This window comes from Culex quinquefasciatus, chromosome 3, assembly GCF_015732765.1.
Source record: "Culex quinquefasciatus strain JHB chromosome 3, VPISU_Cqui_1.0_pri_paternal, whole genome shotgun sequence".
NCBI classification, from domain to species: domain Eukaryota; kingdom Metazoa; phylum Arthropoda; class Insecta; order Diptera; family Culicidae; genus Culex; species Culex quinquefasciatus.
Genome location: NC_051863.1, coordinates 177,737,067 through 177,756,673, shown reverse-complemented (window position 1 = coordinate 177,756,673; position 19,607 = coordinate 177,737,067). Strand labels below are relative to the sequence as shown.

Genomic DNA, 19,607 nt, shown 5'->3' with positions numbered 1-19,607 from the left:
AAATCAAAGTTTCATGCAAAAACAAGTTTGATATAATTTTTTAATGCAAAATTGAATTTGCAATCGAAAAGTACTTTACAGATTTTTTGATAAAGGGCTCCGTTTTCAAGACATAGCCACCGAAAGTTTGATTTTAGCGAAATATTTGCAGTTTTTCAATTTTTAAAAATAGTGACCAAGAGTGACCATTTCTAAAAATATTTTTTTTGAAAAGTTCAGAAAATTTGCTATAAAATTGTCTAAGAGACATTGAAGATTGGACCTCGGGTTGCTGAGATAGAGCCGCTTTAAGAAAAAGAAACACGAAAATTGAAGTTTTCTTAATCTCACCAAAATAACCCACCATTTTCTAATGCCCATATCTCAGCAACCATTAGTTCGATTTTCAATTTTAATACATGAAAAATTCGTGAAATTTTCCGATCTTTTCGAAAAAAATGTTTTGAAATTTTTTAAATCAAGACTAGCATTTTAAATGGGCGTAATAATCAATGTTTGGGCCTTTTAAAATGGTAGTCTTGATTTAAAAAATTTCAAAATATTTTTTTCGAAAAGATCGGAAAATGTTTCATCTGCTAACATTGATAATCGGACCATTAGTTGCTGAGATATTGTCATTAGAAAATGGTGGGTTATTTTGGTGAAATTAAGAAAACTTCAATTTTCGTGTTTCTTTTTCTTAAAGCGGATCTATCTCAGCAAACCGTGGTCCAATCTTCAATGTCTCTTAGCCAATTTAATAGCAAATTTTCTGAACTTCTAAAAAACAATATTTTTAGAAATGGTCACTCATGGTCACTATTTTTAAAAATTGAAAATCTGAAAATATTTCACTAAAATCAAACATTCGGTGGCTATATCTTAAAAACGGAGCCCTTTATCAAAAAATCTGTAGAGTACTTTTCGATTACAAATTCAATTTTGCAATAAAAAATAATATCAAACTTGTTTTTGTATGAAACTTCAATTTTTTCCAAAAATCACTGTTTTTTTTTCAAAAATTCATAACTCGGCGGCAGATTTTTTGACCATGTTTCTCTATGGCTCAAAAGTTGCGGATTTTTGTCTCCTAAAACATATCAAAAAATCTCGAAAATCAAAAATAACTTATTTTGGGAAATTGAGTTTTAGTGAAAAAAAAGTTGATAAAAAATCTGCAATTTTTTTTCCGCGTACCTATTTTTTTCTCAAACGACCTCAACAATACCTACAACTTTGCCGAAGACACCAAATTGATCAGAAAATTCACTCAAAAGTTACAGCTGTTTGAATATTTACATACCATTTTTGTATGGACAGCAGCCAAAATTGTATGGAGACTTGTATGGGTGAACCAATGACGCAAAATAGCTTATTTGGTCATAGGGAAGGCTCTCGAGTTCTCGCCACGAGTCCCAAGCTGCCGAGAGCAACTGAGCGAGAGCACTAGCTAAAAGACGAGCGCGAGCGAGTGGAGGAAAGGAATAAAAGTTCTCTCTCTTTTTTCCTTCTTCTCGCTCTAATCCCAACACTGATTTTTCGTCCAATCGAGCTCATATTTTGGATTTAGGACTTAGCCAATGGGAATATTAGTCGAGGGCATTCAGATTGAAATTCAACAAATTTATACACGTATTTTTAACACTGTGACATCTAAACATTGTTGCTGCCTTTGACTACCAAATGAGTTGCTTTTGTGTTAGCGAAGTAACGTAGTAGGGGAAATATACACATTTAAAGCCTAATAAGCGGTCGTGTTTGAAAGATGCTGTATAATCTGGAGTGTTCCTTGAAATTTACTAAAACCATGTACACCAACGAGTAGAGATTTTTTTTGTGAACATTTCTGTATATTTTCACTTTTACTAAAAGCTGTTCCATTTCATTTACAAGCATTTAAAAATAATATTTCTCAAATGTATTCTAATCAGACGAGAATGCATTGGGCCACGCCCATATTTCTATTTTCAGCTTAGTTCTTTTTTCTTCTAGCGCTCTTTTGGGTCTGCTTAGTGCTGCCAAAATTGATGAAATTTTAAGTAAACACTCATGAAAAGTAGCATTTATAGAGAAAGTTTCCTGGCATCACTGGCTCACTCCAACAGGCGCTGCTGGTGGTGTTGGTGGTCACCCTTTGTCTTCGCTTCTCGCTCGCGTTTTCTTCAGCATTCGATTGGAATGGATCATCACGTCAAAAGACTTGGCGCGTTTGTTCTTTTGATGGCGCTTGCTAATTATTTACATGTTTCGGGATTATTTTTCAAATGAGTGACTAACCAATGTCCAAAAGAACATGTTGCCGGTAGTTGGAAGTAATTTCATATCTAAAGCGCTTTGGAAACGCGCAAGTGAAAAGATATTGATGGCGACTTTCGTTAAGCAGTTAAGCCTCATCTTGCGTGTGGATGTTTGTTCCAACAAAATGATGAGAAATGGTCTCGCAAAATAGAAATATGAGTGGCATACATTCGCTTTGCTGTTGCTAATAAGTTTATAGCCTAAATAGTATTTTTGAAGCTTAAATCGAGCATCAAACTCTCCATATCACGAAGATAGGCGTTTGATTAGAAAGGGTATATTTCCCCTAGGTCGAGATTTTATGAAAGATCGCTCACGTCTAGCTTTGGGACGACGATTCACAAGATGGGATCGGTACTATGGGAGCTCATCAAAAATAATCGCCCTTACAATTTTGAACTGAAAAAAAAATACAATATGAGTTTTCAATGAAATCGTTTTTTTATTGTCCTTAAAATTAACTGATATGTTTGTTCTCTCTATTCTTGCTTGAGTGCGGTTGCACGCATCGTCACGGAAGTTGGCCGTTCCAAAATTACGCATACCTACACTACTACAACACATGTCTAATAGGGTGGTCCAAATCCGGACTTTTTTGGGGCTACCCCCTGAAATCAAAGATTGACCCATCACTTGGCTAAATTCCAAATTTGAGCTCATTCTGACCACGGGAACCCCTCCCTCCAATCGCTTAAAGTTTGTATGGGAAAAATCGTCAAAATGTATGGAGAAAAACAACTGTTTTACTTTTTTACCTGTGGAAGGTGCCATAATTATCCGATTCTTTCCATTTCTCAAATGTAGAACCTTCATTAAATTTAGAACAACTTTCCCGAAGACACCATATTTTTAAGATGTTTTCCCGCGAAGTTATTAGCGCCCAAAACTGACCCTTTTTGCGCGGCCAGCTGTAAGGGGCTACCTAACAACGATGTTTATTTCCAATTCGTACACGCACGTGCTCTCTCTCAGGTTCAAACTCTCTCACAAGCTTGCTCGCCTGCCTGCCTGCATGGACTTTTGTCGTCGTCGTCGTTTTCGTTTGCTATCCGCTGCGCTGCGTTTCTGGCATGTTTATTATAATTTTCAACTAAAATAGCAGGATTGTTTTGAGATATATTTAGCATATAAATTCTTAAATTATGTCAAAAATAAAAAAAACTGCACTGACAAAAAAAGTTTAAAGAAAAGACAGCTTAGGCTCGATTAAAAAATTACAGCAAATGTCATAAGAACAGGGTTTGTTTGTTTTTCCAAGCATTATACGCAGTTTTTCGTATACGCTAAAGAAACATGATAATGATCTTGATAATGATTCAAAAAAAATCTTCAGGTAATACAAACGTTGTTCCTTTAGGTAGTTTGCTTTAACAAAAATATACTTTAGTACAAATCAGAACAAATCAAGGCAATTTTACAATTATTGCTGCAAATTTTCATTCATACTCTCTAAAGTTATTATTTTATTCTCTCTGGAAATTTCTTTCTGTGTTCCTAGACCACCTGCAACAAATATTGCAACTGTTTATCATTTTTGTCAGTTTACCTGTAAATTTTTCGATTCAGGAAACATCTCTTTCTGCACAATCGTTAACTACCTTCAGGCCTTCTTTTAAGATACTCATTTGGATTCAGTTTAAAAAAAAAATCTAAAGAAAATTCCTTCCTTTTTTATCTAAAAAAACTGCATGGTATTTCTTGTAACAAAAGCAAATACATTAAGATCCAAAACGTTTGTAATTGAGTTTGGATCAGAACAAATGACGATTCATGGATGAACTAATTCATCAAATTTGTATTCTCTCTCACACGCTCTTATAATATGATATCTATTGTTGATCATATATTACATTAAATTTTATATCTCAAAACAAATCTGGCATTTTAGTTCAACATTATAATAAACATGTCAACAACGCAGCGCAGCGGATAGCAAACGAAAACGACGACGACGACAAGAGTCCAAGCAGAGAAACAGCGCGCGCTTGTAGGTAAACAGGCAGGCAGGCAGGCAGGCAAGCAAGCTCGTGAGAGAGTTTGAACCTGAGAGAGAGCACGTGCGTGTACGAATTGGAAATAAACATCGTTGTTAGGTAGCCCCTTACAGCTGGCCGCGCAAAAAGGGTCAGTTTTGGGCGCTAATAACTTCGCGGGAAAACATCCTAAAAATATGGTGTCTTCGGAAAAGTTGTTCTAAATTTAATGAAGGTTCTACATTTGAGAAATGGAAAGAATCGGATAATTATGGCACCTTCCACAGGTAAAAAAGTAAAACAGTTGCTTTTCTCCATACATTTTGACGATTTTTCCCATACAAACTTTGAGCGATTGGAGGGAGGGGTTCCCGTAGTCAGAATGAGCTCAAATTTGGAATTTAGCCTAGTGATGGGTCAATCTTTGATTTCAAGGGGTAGCCCCAAAAAAGTCCGGATTTGGACCACCCTAATGTCTAAAGTCTAACTAGCGAAAAGGAAATCAACTACTAGCGAACTTTGTATAAAACAATTACACCTAAACATACCAACTACAACGGTCGTCGCGCTCTACCCACTAGTTTCAAAAAAGAAAAAAAATATCTTGTATCTTATTACCATTAATTAGTGCTAGTGTTTAAGTAACGTTAAGTATTAACAGTCCAGAGACAAATGCGGCAGCAGAATTTAACACAATGAAACTCTTTCAATTTTGAATTGAAGCAAAATTTATCCAATTTTACTAAACAAATAATATATTACCACTGAAGAACAAAGAAAGGGAAATAATAAAAAAAAACGTGGACAAAAAATTGCGCCTAATCTATCGACTCTTAAAAACTCTATTTATCCCCGGAAAGAAACAGATGCTCCCTGCTCCGGTTGTCCTACACGGTTTATTCTAAAAGCTTTCTCCGACGACTCCCCGACGTGCATATCACAAAATCGACATTTTTACCACAGACAAAATTAAAATGCACTTTTCGTCCTTTAAAATAGTTACACGTTTTACGGCACATTTGTTGCAGCTGTCCCACCTACTCCGGCAGGAAGAGATCACTTTTGCGCCAGAAACGACAGGAACGACTTGGTGTGGGGGTTGATCTTTTGCGGCGATTCGTCCTCCAGCGTGAGATCGTCCCAGGCGAGGTTCTCGACGTTGTCGTCGTGGCCGAGTCCCAGTCCAGTTCCGGTTCCGGACGTGGGCATCTGCAGCTTCAGGGGTTTGCCACCGCCGCCGCCACCACCGGACTGGGTGTGACCGCCACCGCCACCGCCGTGGCCACTTCCGGGCGAGTTGGAGTTGTTGGAGCTGGTGTTGGGACTGGTCGTCGAGTTGTGGTTGTGGTTCTTGGCGGTGGCTTTGCAGTTTTGCTTTAGGACCGATGGGTTCGGGGGTGGTGGAGTGGTGGTTAGCTGCTTGAGCTTTTCCGGCGGGGTACGCCTCTGGAGGGGGGACTTGGGGGTGGTTGTGGCCGCGGGTGTTCTGACGTTGCGCTGCTGATCTTTGCGTGGGGACGTGTGGTTCAGCGAAGGTCGAACACGCGCTTGGGGAGATTTCTTGGGCGGAGTGGACGGGGATGGCCTGCTTGTGACCACCGGTGAAACCGGTTCCTCTTTCCGACGGGGTTTGACTGGGGCAGGTTTCGAGTTGCGCTGCTGCTTGCGCGATTGATCAGTCTTTTCGGCAGGTTTCTTCGATGCTGATTTGGAACCCGTTCCACTGGTGCCGGTGGAGTTTGACTCAGACTTTTCCACCACCGGGGTGTCCTCCTTCTTTGCAGGTGCCGGCCCATCGCTGCTCTTTCCCTCCGGCTTTGTCGAAGTGTCCTCATCCGGTTCAAACAGGTACTTGCCGTACAACTTCTCCAGCAGCTTCTGGCCCAAGTTGAAGTTCATGTAGAACAAGTCCAGCGCCATCAGCAGATAAGCCTTCGCCCGCGAACTCATCCCACCCACATTGATCAGGCACTTTCGTATCGAGTAGTTCAAATCGTCAATCTCCTGCTTGTGTTCCGTCTTGGCCTCACCCCCGTTTAGCGTGACCTGCGTCAATATCACCTTGGCAAACTCCGGATCGATCGTGTACCCCTCCAACTCCTCGCACTTTTTAATCTCACTCTCCAGCTCCGTCGTCAACAGCAGCAGCAAACTCTGACCCAAAATCAATATCCGCTTCCCATTCGCAAACTTCTTCCTGTGGTAGTATTCGCCAAGCAGCGTGATCGAGTTGTAGAACCTGCTCATCCCTTCAAACTTTAGCTTTTCAATGCTCTGAAAGTTCTGCTGCAGGATCGTCAGCATCGCGTTGCGCAGCTTCGTCTCCTTGATGACCAGATCGTCCAGCTGGCGGGACGCGAACACGGCGGCCATGTTAACGGCAAACTTGCCATCGGCCAACGCTTCCCGGTTGAGGTAGCTGAACAGGTCGCTGTTGGGGGAGAGTGAAAGTGTGTGATTAATTTGGTGCTAATTGGTCATTGTGTAGCTGCTATAAACGGTCTAAGTTGGTAGTAGTAAATGATTCGTTGGAACCTTATTTAGGAGTTCAACAGGTAAGGCTAGTATTAGTTGTGTTGAATACTCTTACCCTTGAATATTTCAGATGAATGACGAGGAATTATTTTAAAACTATTGTAAATTATTTGACTTTTGGTTATCGTGTTTCTGTTAAAAATATTAAATTATGCAAGATTTAAATTAACAATGAAAATATTTAAAATTAAACTAGACAAACACAAAACAAGATAAGTTGAATTTTTCGTAGAGCAAAAGTTTATCAAAATAGAAAAATATAAATGTGCAAAAATAAGGCGGTAGAGGTGCTATGGGCCAAATTGAGTTAAGGACACCATTTTGTGCAGCTTTCTATGCCTCAAATTTTAACATTCACAGATCCTCAAAATTCGATTTCATTTCTGAGATATTCAACAAAAACCGGAACTCCGTGAATTGTTATCACTACTATTATGGAAGAAGTTTCGATCTGATCGTGCAAATTGTTGTAGGTGCGACAAATCGAAAAAGGGATTTTAGCAGCCCGGGAGCATGTTGACAGCTCCCATACAAACTCAGCGTACCCCTTTTTGTGGGCCCAGTGGGCCTAAGATGGCGAGCTTTGATATCATCTAGCCAAACATTTGAAAATGGCGAATAGTTTAAATTAATATAGTTTTAGCCTTGTTTCGGTTTAAAACGTCAAAATAAGCATTCTGGAATCATTTTCTTGAAAAACTTGTTTAAAGATACGCCACGTTAAAATATTAGTCTCGAACAGTTGGAGGGAGCATGCCGCGAAAGCCGTCACGAAAAAAAAAGTTTCCCATGCAAATTTTTAGTTGCGTTTTTATTGGGCGGACTCCTACGAGGCCCATTTGCCATCTGTCGGTGGATACGCGCAACTCACGAAAACTGTCATGTTAGGGGACGGCTGGATTTTAGTCAGAACGCGTTTGGCACACGTCCATGCCCGACTCCCGCACAGAATTTTCAACCAAACAAAGCGAGTTTCTTATTGTTTACATTGCGTGCTCTAGTTTTGGTTTATTCAAGGTCAAACATTAAAACGAGTTTTTCTCGGAACGACAAAAAGCGACGAATACGTCGTAATGGATGGATAAGCGTTTTAAATGTATTCAAAACTGTTAATCATTTAATGCACATGTATTTGTTTTTTTCTAAAAAGCTGTCATTTAATAGTATTTTTTTACTTATGATCGCAGGAGAAAATGTTTAAGTGGGAGGGAAGACAAAACATAACATAAACATTGTATTGATATCCCAAATAATCTTCCATTTTTTTGTTTTTTTTTTGTGAATTTAATTTTAAAGCAAATTCGAATACATTAAGTATAATTTTACTTTATTTTTATCATTTTTTTAAATCTTTGTATTTTAAAAAGCTTTTCAAATAAAAAAAACTTATATGTCATATAAATTCATCCTTAAAAAGCATAATTTGTATCCAAGATTCCTGGTTCAAGCGGTATACGCACATCGGAAGGAACCGGTCAAGAAAAATTTCAAATGGGCAGCAGCGGCAGCGAAAGCAAGCCAGAGAGGGTGAAGAAAAGCCCCAAGAAAACGCTCCCTTTCCATTGTTCTGCTGTTGGTAAAGTTTGTTTATTGACCCCTTTCCTTCCGATCTCCATACTAGCCTTCACAGTTCTTGTCTGATATTAAAATTATTCGTTAGTTTCGTTTTGCGTGTGTTTTTTTATTTTGCGATTTTTTTTTTCTAAACTTTATCAAAAGTTTTCGCATCCTCGACCTCATCCTTTCAATTCTGGTCCAAAAAAAAAGTAGTCAAAAATGTTACCAAAAAAAAGTTCATTGAAGAGACTTTTATATGCAAAAAAAAAGTAAAATTTTGGAAGGTTGAACAAATTTATGGTTGAATATTATCATTTCGCGGATTTCGCGCTGATAGCAATTTTGATAAACAAAATAATTGAGAACGATAGAATTTCTTTCAATTTACAAAGGAAAATATTATTAGGAATTAAATAAGTTCAATCTGTTTCGTTGAGTGCGAAAACATCAATTTCTAAGAAGTTGTTAATGAAGAAAATTTTCTTCTAAAAATTATTGATTGTTTTTTTCTTAATACGAAACTTTGAAATAATCTTCATGGAGCGATTTTTTTTAATGTATTGAGATTTGTTATATTAATGAAACATAACATTACAACTCATTATTTTTAAAACATCTGCTTAACAATTCAAATAAATACCAATTTTATTAAAATCAAAATAACAAAATTCGAAAAAATACAGAATTTTAAAATTGAAACTATGAAACTTTGTAGATTTTCTATGTTTTTTTTTTTAAATATAAAATTTTAAATTTTTGGTTTATTGAAAAAATTAAAAATGTTGTTGCCACTGTGATTCAGGTAGAATTGATTCTACTCCCAATTATCACAACATGACGAAATCCACTTAGAAATCTGCTTAAATCTCCGTCTAAAAGCGAAATGTAATGTTAAAATTTTAAAAAAGTAAAAAATCTGGAATTCAACAATTTGAAATTTCAGAATTTACATATTCAAATAATAAAAAAAAAATAGAATTCTTAATTTGAAATTGTCAAAACATACAGACTCAAAAAACGTAAAAAGTACGAATTATTAAATTGAAAAATGACGAAAATATTACAATTGATCTTTTGTTCATTTTATTTTTTTTAAGAAAGTTCTTAAGTTATCAAATTATTTGATTATTCAATTATATAATTATTAAATTATTAAGTTTTTAAATTATTAAATTATTAAATTATTAAGTTGTTAAATAATTAAATTATTAAATTATTAAATTATTAAATTATTAAATTATTAAATTATTAAATTATTGAATTATTAAATTATTAAATTATTAAATTATTAAATTATTAAATTATTAAATTATTAAATTATTAAATTATTAAATTATTAAATTATTAAATTATTAAATTATTAAATTATTAAATTAATAAATTATTAAATTATTAAATTATTAAATTATTAAATTATTAAATTACTAAATTATTAAATTATTAAATTATTAAATTATTAAATTATTAAATTATTAAATTATTAAATTATTAAATTATTAAATTATTAAATTATTAAATTATTAAATTATTAAATTATTAAATTATTAAATTATTAAATTATTAAATTATTAAATTATTAAATTATTAAATTATTAAATTATTAAATTATTAAATTATTAAATTATTAAATTATTAAATTATTAAATTATTAAATTATTAAATTATTAAATTATTAAATTATTAAATTATTAAATTATTAAATTATTAAATTATTAAATTATTCAATTATTAAATTATTAAATTATTAAATTATTAAATTATTAAATTATTCAATTATTAAATTATTAAATTATTAAATTATTAAATTATTAAATTATTAAATTATTAAGTTATTAAATTATTAAATTATTAAATTATTAAATTATTAAATTATTAAATTATTAAATTATTAAATTATTAAATTATTAAATTATTAAACTATTAAATTATTAAATTATTAAATTATTAAATTATTAAATTATTAAACTATTAAATTATGAAACTATTAAATTATTAAACTATTAAATTATTAAATTATTGAATTATTAAATTATTCAATTATTCAATTAATAAATTAATAAATTATTAAATTATTAAATTATTGAATTATTAAATTATTAAATCATTAAATTTCAAAATTATTTTATTATTTTTTTGCCATTTTCTTAGTTCGGATCATTTTCGGAGTCATATTTAAGATTAGAGAAATTTAGAGAAGAAAATAATAGAAATTTCGTGTTTTGATTTTCCAGAGTAAAGTTTTGGCAAGAATTATCAAGTACTAAATCCCTAGATTTTATAATTTGGTGATGGTGATATTTTATGGTTTTAATTTTTTTGTAAATCTTCGAATTTAAATTTTTATTTCTGAATTTGTTTTTAAAGCAACGATATTTAAAGTGTTGCAAAAAATGCTAATATTGTTTCAGAAATGGCAAAAACGGTTCCATTTGGTACAGGTGGGATATGAATCCACAACTGATCATGTTTGTCGCGTTTTTTTATATGGCGCGGATTTCGCACGGATTGGGTTTTGGAGTCGGCGCGGATCTGGCGCGGATTTTTTTCTCGACTTTTCCGTAACAACCCTTGACATAAAAGATGTAAATTTACACACTTTGAGATGTAATATTTAAAGATTCTCCCAGAAATCTGCATTTTTTAATGTACACGGAGAAAAAAGAGTTCCCAAAATCGTGAACAAGCGTTCATGAATATGGGAACCTCGAACAAAGTGTTCAAATTCCATGGTACGATTTTGAAAAACGTACCATGAAATTTGAACACTTTGTTCGAGGTTCCCATATTCATGAACGCTTGTTCACGATTTTGGGAACTCTTTTTTCTCCGTGTAAGGTTATGCCCTCTACAAATGTAAGTCTTGCATTTGAATTCTGATAATATTGTTATGGGTGAGACCAAAAAAAATTGTTGACATTAAACGGATCGATAGTTCCTGAAATTTGTGCATTTGAAAATATAGTGTCAAGGTACCGTAAACCGGGGTGACTTTGATAGGATTTCAATTTGTTTTAAGCATATTTTCCAACAGGTGAGGTTTTTCTCAAGATTGTTATTTTTAAAACATGTACTGGGGTAGACTACACAATGTCCATGCACTATTTCGGAATAAAAGTTTTTTTCAATAATGTTTAAAAAGATAGTTACGTTAAAAATCCTTAGTTTTAATTCCGGGGTGACTTTGATAGTCATAGTTTTTCTTGTTAAAATCATATTTAAGATGTTCAAACTTTATTTGTACCCTAAATGTACCATCACTAAAGTAGCTGATATAGTTTTTAAGAAAAAAAAAACAATGTTTATATTTAGTTAACTAAGTGTGTAAGCTTTTAAGCAAAATACACATAAATTTAAGGTAAAATTGTTAAAAAGTCGAAATTTCGCCTAAAATTTGTTAAAACTGGTTTTGTTTATAAAATTATCGATTTATTTTGCATTTTTTACAGAATTTGAAGCACGAATCACAAGTTTTCACATTTTAGATGAAATTTATTTTACTGAAATTGCTTATAAATTTGGAGATTTTTTTAAATGGTGTTTCAAAAACACAAATTATTTATTATTTACAAATTTATTTAACCTTCTCCTAGTGGAAAATTGTCCAAAGAATCCGAAAATGCATTCCGTTTTCCGATTAAAAATCATGTTCATTGAGAAAATCATGACACTTTGAGAAGTTTAAAATAATGACTTTCATCAACATTTTCTTAACTATAGTTAACTAACTATTTAAACTTTTTAAAATTTTATGAAAAGTTCTTCTTGAGATACTTTGAACACTTCTCTACCACGGTCAGTATGTTTCTAAACCATTCCTTACGTATTTTAATTGTACTCTTCATTTTGCGGAAAAATCGCAAACCTATCAAAGTCACCCCGGCTATCAAAGTCACCCCGTTTTACGGTAAATTAAAACAAAAAATCATTTCATAGAAATTATACATTCTTGATTTTTTTTTGCAGTTTATTTAATGTATTTTCCTTGCAAGTATTTAATAATTATTTTTTTATTAATTAATATTTTGACTCTTTGTTTATTTTGTGGATGGACATAACATTTTTTTTAAATTTTTTGCTGCTCTTATTTTATTTAAATCAAATAAAATATAAACTATAAAATTGAGTGTAAACTGGTAAGAACATATTATTTAATAAAGTTTTTTTGCAATTCCGTCGTGAAACTATTTACTTTTTCTGTCATTCTTGAACGACGAAATAGCCTACTTTTCTGTACCAATCATAACAGAATCGAATAGCAAAAAACGAAACTATTGGCACTACGCCCCCCGGGGCATGGCCTTCCTCTAACGTGGGATTTCTGCTCCAGCGCCTCTGACGAGACAGGAGAAACCGGGACCGACGTCGAATAGCAACACTTTTCAAAATAAATGCTGAAAAGTTCTACTTTTGTGTGTGTTGTATGGAACTAGTTGCAAAACTTGATTTTTTCAGCACTCGTCGTATTTATCCAACTCGGTGAACCTCGTTGGATAAATGTACGACTCGTGCTGAAAAAATCCTCTTTTTGCAACTTGTTGCATAAACTACTATTTTTACGTTTAGGCTGGTAAATTTTTTATTTAAAGTTTTTGTCACCCCCCTCCCCCTCAAAGTTGGCCCAAAAATCAGGATGCAAACAAATTTTTTTTCAAGAAACTTAACCCATTGCAGTGCTGAAAAGTAAAACTTTTTAGAATTTATTTTGAAAAGTGTTGCTATTCGATTCTATTATTTTTCACAGAAAAGTAGGCTTTTTCGTCGTTCAAGAATGACAAGAAAAGTAAGTAGTTTTACGACGGATTTGCAAAAAATCATTTTTAGCATGTTTGGGTTGATCTAAAAAAAGGATTTTTTGAAAATGTTTGATTTTTTTTATTTCAATTTCAATTCGGTTTTATTGGTGAATATTCAAGATACAATAAGTTCTTTTGAGGTACATAACAGAGTTTTGGAGTTCCTTACAGCTGTGTGTTACATCATAATCCATTTTGGAACAGTTATTGCTTGTGAATAAAGGTGTCACCAAGAGTAAGAAAAAAATAAAAAAAGAGAAACTTACTAAAATTGCAAGGGAAAGGGGATAGAAATAGAAAAAGCTTAAAAACTAGATCACAGTTTTTTATCCTTTATAGATGTGCTTGATCATCAGCTCCCCAAGGGCCAGGAATTGCTCCGCCTTGTTACGGCAGGTCCGAAACCGCGTCATCATCTCCCCTGCGAGAGCAAAGAACTCTGGCAGGGTAAAGAGATCTTCTCCGGTAACTTCTTGCTGGGCCGTATTGCCACTGCCGGCAGCGACCACGCTGGCGAACGATCGCCCCCATCCAGGAGGGAACGCTGAGTTGTCCGCCAAAAAGTTTATAAAACGCTAAAATTTTTGTTTTCGTCAAATCTTACATTTTTTGAAAGCTAATGATTGCAAAACAACTGAACTAGTGTAAAATGCATTTTAAAACACTTTTTGCATTCTCAGACTATGGCTTGTTATTTCAATTTTAATATATTTTTTTATTTTTTGCCACCCCTTCCCTCGACTCCCTCGACCCCGGCCAGAGACTAGGGACAAAAACTTTAAAAAAATATTTGCATCAGCCTTATTAATTTTCAATCGAATGGGGACACCTTTTTTTATTTTGCAATCTTTCAAAATAAGTTTTGATCAATTAACCAACAGGACCAAAATTTTTGTTTGCAACATTTAGCTTATTTTGCTTTCATAAAAAAAAAAACTAAATATAAACTTTAAATATGACATCTTGAATAGCATATGCTCAGATCACTTTAGAGCATTTTTCGGTATCATATTTAAATTTATTGAGTCAAATTATGACAACAATATAATGGTGATTCGATACTAAAAAGTTAAAAAAAAACATCATCAAAGCGACACCGAAACATGTCCCAACATACCGCACAACAACACTTCACACGCCGCATAGTTTCACCTGAAAATGCGGAACTGGTTTGTCCAGTATTCATTCCCGAGCAGCAGCAGCTGCAGCTGTTGTTGGGGGGGCCTGCCCCCAATGTCGTTCACGTTTTATGCTCAAACTGTTCGAATCACCACAGCGCGTATACGAAACGAAACGAATCGCAAGATAAAAGCCCAAACTCTAAACACTAGCTTTGCAGACTCCTTCACAAAGAGGCTCCACGGGTTCCAACAAGAATTTGGTGTCGGGTTTCATGTTGCTTGCGAGCAACAGATTGTACATTTTGTGCGATATGCTTTGCACATGTTATGAAATTCGTCGTGCTATTTAGAGTGATTTTTTAATTTTCAGAAAAGTCTTAACAAGTCACAATGCTAACTCACTACGCACTTCCCAAAATCGTAGCAGCGCCACTTGAGGAAAACGTGTTTCGCGTACGATGTTGTTTTGGCCTCTCATCATCAACATCTTGTCTAAATTTCACACCGTCTTCTAACAATAGCAGCTTCGACGTCAGACCTGAGACCCAGCCGCGAAACCCCCATCCAGGAAGCAGGTAAAGAATCGCAGCATCGCCCATTTTGCCCATCAAGCCCGTGTGTATAATTGCAGCCACTCACCTCAACGTCCGGTCGTCGGAGATGTACCGCTGGAAGATTTCGGCAAACTTCCGCAGGTGGTAGGTCAGCTCAATTGTTTCCCCGTCGATGTTGATCCGCCGGATGTCCTGCATCAGCTCGGCAAACTGGGCCGTCTGCTGTTCGTGATCCATCGTCCCGAGGGCTGCTGACTGTCTCTCGTTGCTTCTTCGTTAGACGACGACCAGCCCGGCAGCATACAACATCTGCGCAACTACGCACGACGAAATTCCGCAATCGCGAGATTAATCGACTTATTTACGGCGCCTGGTCGCGTCCAAATTTAAATGATTGTGGTGTGTTGTTTGGATCTGCTACTGCTACTGCTTCCCAGAGATTATTTAATTATTATTTTCTTCCTTCTTCGTTAGACGTCGACTGGCTACTGGTTGCTTCCACTGCGATACTTCTACCTCGCCACAGCACACGAACACGGGACTTGTTCTGCTCACGTTGTATGTGCGCGCGCGATTCATTCATGCTCTGACCAATACATGGAAGAAGACAGAAGGTAGAACGACGGAATACCTGCAGCAGGTCGGTCTACCCGTTCCTGACGACCACACCAACAAATCTATCAGTCGACCTCCTCAATTTCTACAGTGCACTGTATGCTTCACGTAGATCCGGATTCCGAATTCCGGGCCAAACGGACAAATAGTCGACGGTCCTCCAAGTTGGTCCAACTCCTGCTACGCAGCTTCACAGACTGAACGCTCAAGCTGTGGTCACCAATACCCTCGAGCGTCAGTGTGCGTACTTGGCTTAAGCCGGGCGCTGATTTGATTTGCGCTCGCGCTCTCAGTCTCAGAAATCTCGCGGTTTATCGCGGAACCGTGTTGTAGAGGTACGACGAGTAACGGTGGTTGTGATCGCGCGCGCCACTACTGTGGATTTGTGTCTTTAGCAAGTCTGTTTTGTGGTTGTGAAATGATGCGAACGATGGTGCTATAATATTGTAACCCTTGGCGTGCGTGGTTCGTTTGCTAGAGAGCCATGATGAGTTTTGTATAATCGTGCGTCTCCATTGAATTGGTCAAGGAGTAAAGTTTTTGATGGAAACGCTAGGTAGCTAGTAAATTGAGGAATTCTCTAAAAAAAACATTAATTAATCCACCGTTAGGTGGTTGGTGCCTTCCTCTCATTTATAGAGTGATTCCAACCTCCCTAAAGTATCCACATGGTTTATAGATCTCCGCTAACGTGATCGCAGCACCTAAGAAGTTCTAATAAAAATAATTCAATAACAATTCAATCACTTAAGTGATGAGTAAAACAACAGACTGCCTACAGACTTTTTGTCAAGATTATACAGACACCGCCTTTGAGGAAAATGGCATCCCTCTACACGGCTTTTTAGTGACGATCAGACCCGACCATTTGAGGTTATGCAAATTCAGACCATTTTTTAAAATGCTTGTAATTTTAGATAGGTAAGTCTTGGAAATTTTTAATCCACAAGAAAGGGAATTTTAGAACCTTTCTAAAAATATATAATATGGCAGGTTTTCATACAAAAACCACCCTTTTTTGCAAACTGTAAAATTTATATGCAGCAGTTTTTTAAGCATAACTTTTGATGTGCATTACTAACTCATATAAATTTCAATAGGAACTCATGAAAACCCAAGACGAACCGAATGAGGACAATACGGTCAAAATCGGCTCAGTCAGTGACGAGATATTCCAGTGACATTGATTCGGTATGCATGTCTACATACAGCCAAACACACAGACTGGTGATTCTGAGTCGATACGTACAAATGAAGGTAGGTCTAGGAGGTCTAATTAAAAAGTTCATTTTTCGAGTGATTTGATAGTCTTTCCTCAGTAAGGTGAGGAAGGCAAAACGTAATGTTCTTTCAAGATTTTCAATGTGTATATTTGTATTGAAAAAAATCCGTATCTTGAGAAGGAATTTTCTGATCGATTTGGAGTCTTCGGCAAAATTGTAAGTTATAGCCTGTTTTTGAGACTTTAAAAAAAACCAGACCCGATTAAACCGATAATGTCTTGGAAAAAATTGACTTCGGATAATCGAATCACGGAAAAAATTGCGTTGTCTTATTTTTGTATGTCTAGCTTACGTTGACCCCTAAACTACTCTAAACTGCCCATCTTCGCATAAATTTCCCATTTGCATTTTTGTCGATTTTGACTTAGATATTGGAATAGCTTCGTTTGTTGAGTTACTTTAAGCTACACTTATAATATTTACCACTTTGTTCCAGAAGTTCAGTAATCAACGACAAATTTGGTTGTCCCATCTGAAAAATGTTCAAACATGAGTCCCATCGTGATAATGTCCCTCTAGAAATTATTATATCTTTCGGATTCTCCAATCTTTTAAATATAGTCAGCAATTATACAGACCGGCCATCTTTAAGGGTTTTAATCCATTTCACGGTTACACAAATCTCTCAAATGACTGATTATTTCATTTAAAAAACTTAGGGGAGAGTGGGGAGACTTGATCCCCTTTTTTTGTATTGCACATAACTCTGTCAATTTCTTTTTCAAATTGAAAGAGAAAAAACAAAACAAATTTCAATACAAACTTATCAAAAGCATAAACAAGAGCATGTTTGAGAACTATGTTGAATGATTTTTTAGTATAATGATTGTATATTCAAAATTAATGAGAAAACTTTTTCAAAGCTCGTTTTCTCTACTTGTTGAAAATGCATATAGGACATTTATGCAATCATGGGGGCAGTAAAGTGATTTGTAAATCCAAGATGGCGGTGTTGACGTATTGAAAAAAGGCATTTTGTAATTTGATAGGCAATCAACTATTCAAATTGACTAAAATTGAACCACAGAATCCGAAGTCCCATACAAATCTTCCGATAACGAACTTCGGATAATCGAGTCTGAACTGTTTTGTGAATCTTTTTTTTTCTCAGTGTCAATTAATTATTCTTCATTTTTCAACTCGCGATGTCTCGGAAAATAATGACTTCGGAATTAAAAAAATGATTTCTGTGTGAAAGTTTCCGCTCATTAAGTAAACATAATATTGAAAGTAAATCAATAGTTTCTGAGATATCCAGATTTTTAAGCGAATAAGGCGTAACGAATGGTGTACGCCCGAAATGTCAAAATCGCGCAGGGGTACCATAGTTAGAAAAAAGTGTGGCTGTCATGGCACACTTTTTTTGTATTTTTGGTACCGCAAACCGGTGTGACTTTGATAGGTTTGAGATTTTTCCGCAAAATGAAGAGTACAAATTAAATACTTACGGTATGGTATGGAAACATGCTGACCGTGGTTTAAAGAACTTGTAGTAAAAGTTTTCATACAATTTTGAAAAGTTTAAAATGTTAGTTAACTATAATTAAAAAAAAGTTAATGAATTGTATTATTTTAATATTTTCAAAGTGTCATTATTTTCTCCATGAACTTGAATTTGAATCTGAAAACGGAATGCGCTTTCGGATTTGTTGGACAATTTTCCTTTAGAAGAAGGTAACATAATTTTTTAAATAAGAAATATTATGTTTTTTTTTTAAACATAACAAGTAGTAGACATTTTTTTAGGATGTGAAGACTTTAGATTCGTGCTTCGAATTTAGTTTAAAATGCAATATGAATCGATAATTTTATGAAGAACACTGGTTTCAGAGAATTTCAGAAAAAAGTTTTTGTTAAAAAGACCTAAGAGCCATTGGCAAACAAAGCCTTTTTTGCAACGGTACTCGACCTATTTACGAAAAAACAATTCCAAAAATGTTTGAGATTGATCATCTGCATGTCCTTCAAGTGCTCTAACTTAAAAATAAATGAAATTTCGTTTAAATTTGGATAAAAATTAAAATTAGTGTCGGAGGTCACGGTGGCTCTTACGGCTTTTTGAAAACTCACCCGAGATATACACATTGATTTTTTTGTTGAAAACTTTACTAGCAACCTAAGTGATGGTACATTTGACGAAAAAAAAATTTGAAGACCCTAAATCTGATTTTAACAAGAAAAATTTTGTCTAATCAAAGTCACCCTGGAATTGAAAATAAGAATTTCCAACGCAACTAACTTTTAAACAGCATCGAAAAAACTTTTTTTTTAAATAGCGCATCGACCTTGTGTGGACTGCACAGAAAAAAAGTTGAATTTTGGAATGTTGAAAATTTGGTAGGTTGAATATTACCTCTTTTTTGAGTAATATTACATAAAAAATGTGTAAAAATGTGAACCTGTTACAGTAAAACAATATTTTAAAACGAGGTTCTGCAAATCCTTCACATCATTGGCAGAATTTGGTAGATCGCTGCAAGTAGAATTGTTGTATTTTGTATTCGTTGCATTGTTGCAAAATGTCCACATGGTAAATAAATCCATAGAAATTACAAAAAAAATGCTCAGATTAACTGCCCTTTTCTTTTTCGTTAGGTTCTCGTACTTAAAACTTTTTGTGTTGTAAAGTGAACTTTTCATACATTTTAACACTAATTCACTTCGAAAAAAAGTTTGGTTTACTTTTCACCAAGGATTTCTGCAGTGAAAAACTTAGTCGAAATACAATATTTGTTACGGTCCCGCGGCTGCTGTTCAGTACACTATTGAAGAATTTTTATGTTTCACATACCTTATCTACACTTTTCAATCACAAATTTCACCAATAATCAAAATTTCTACTGAATTCCTAATTTTTTCTTACTAAGCAAAAGGGCCCGTAAACATCATTCAAAACAAC

At 34.6% G+C, this 19,607-nt stretch overlaps 1 protein-coding gene across 1 annotated transcript; it reads right to left on the bottom strand.

Moving 5' to 3' along the window:
* Positions 1-4,987: 4,987 nt before the first annotated feature.
* LOC119769703 lies at positions 4,988-15,699 on the bottom strand. The gene is made up of 2 exons (XM_038263132.1): positions 14,896-15,699; positions 4,988-6,681 (listed from the first exon to the last, which is right to left on the bottom strand). The coding sequence occupies exons 1-2, from the start codon at positions 15,045-15,047 to the stop codon at positions 5,307-5,309; spliced, it is 1,527 nt and encodes a 508-aa protein (XP_038119060.1). The 5' UTR covers positions 15,048-15,699; the 3' UTR covers positions 4,988-5,306.
* Positions 15,700-19,607: the final 3,908 nt, after the last annotated feature.

Coding starts and splice junctions, on each gene's coding strand:
- LOC119769703 (XM_038263132.1), bottom strand. CDS start 15,047: ATGGATCACGAACAGCAGACGGCCCAGTTTGCCGAGCTGATGCAGGAC. Junction 6,682..14,895: donor TCCGACGACCGGACGTTGAG/GTGAGTGGCTGC, acceptor CTCCCCCAACAG/CGACCTGTTCAGCTACCTCA.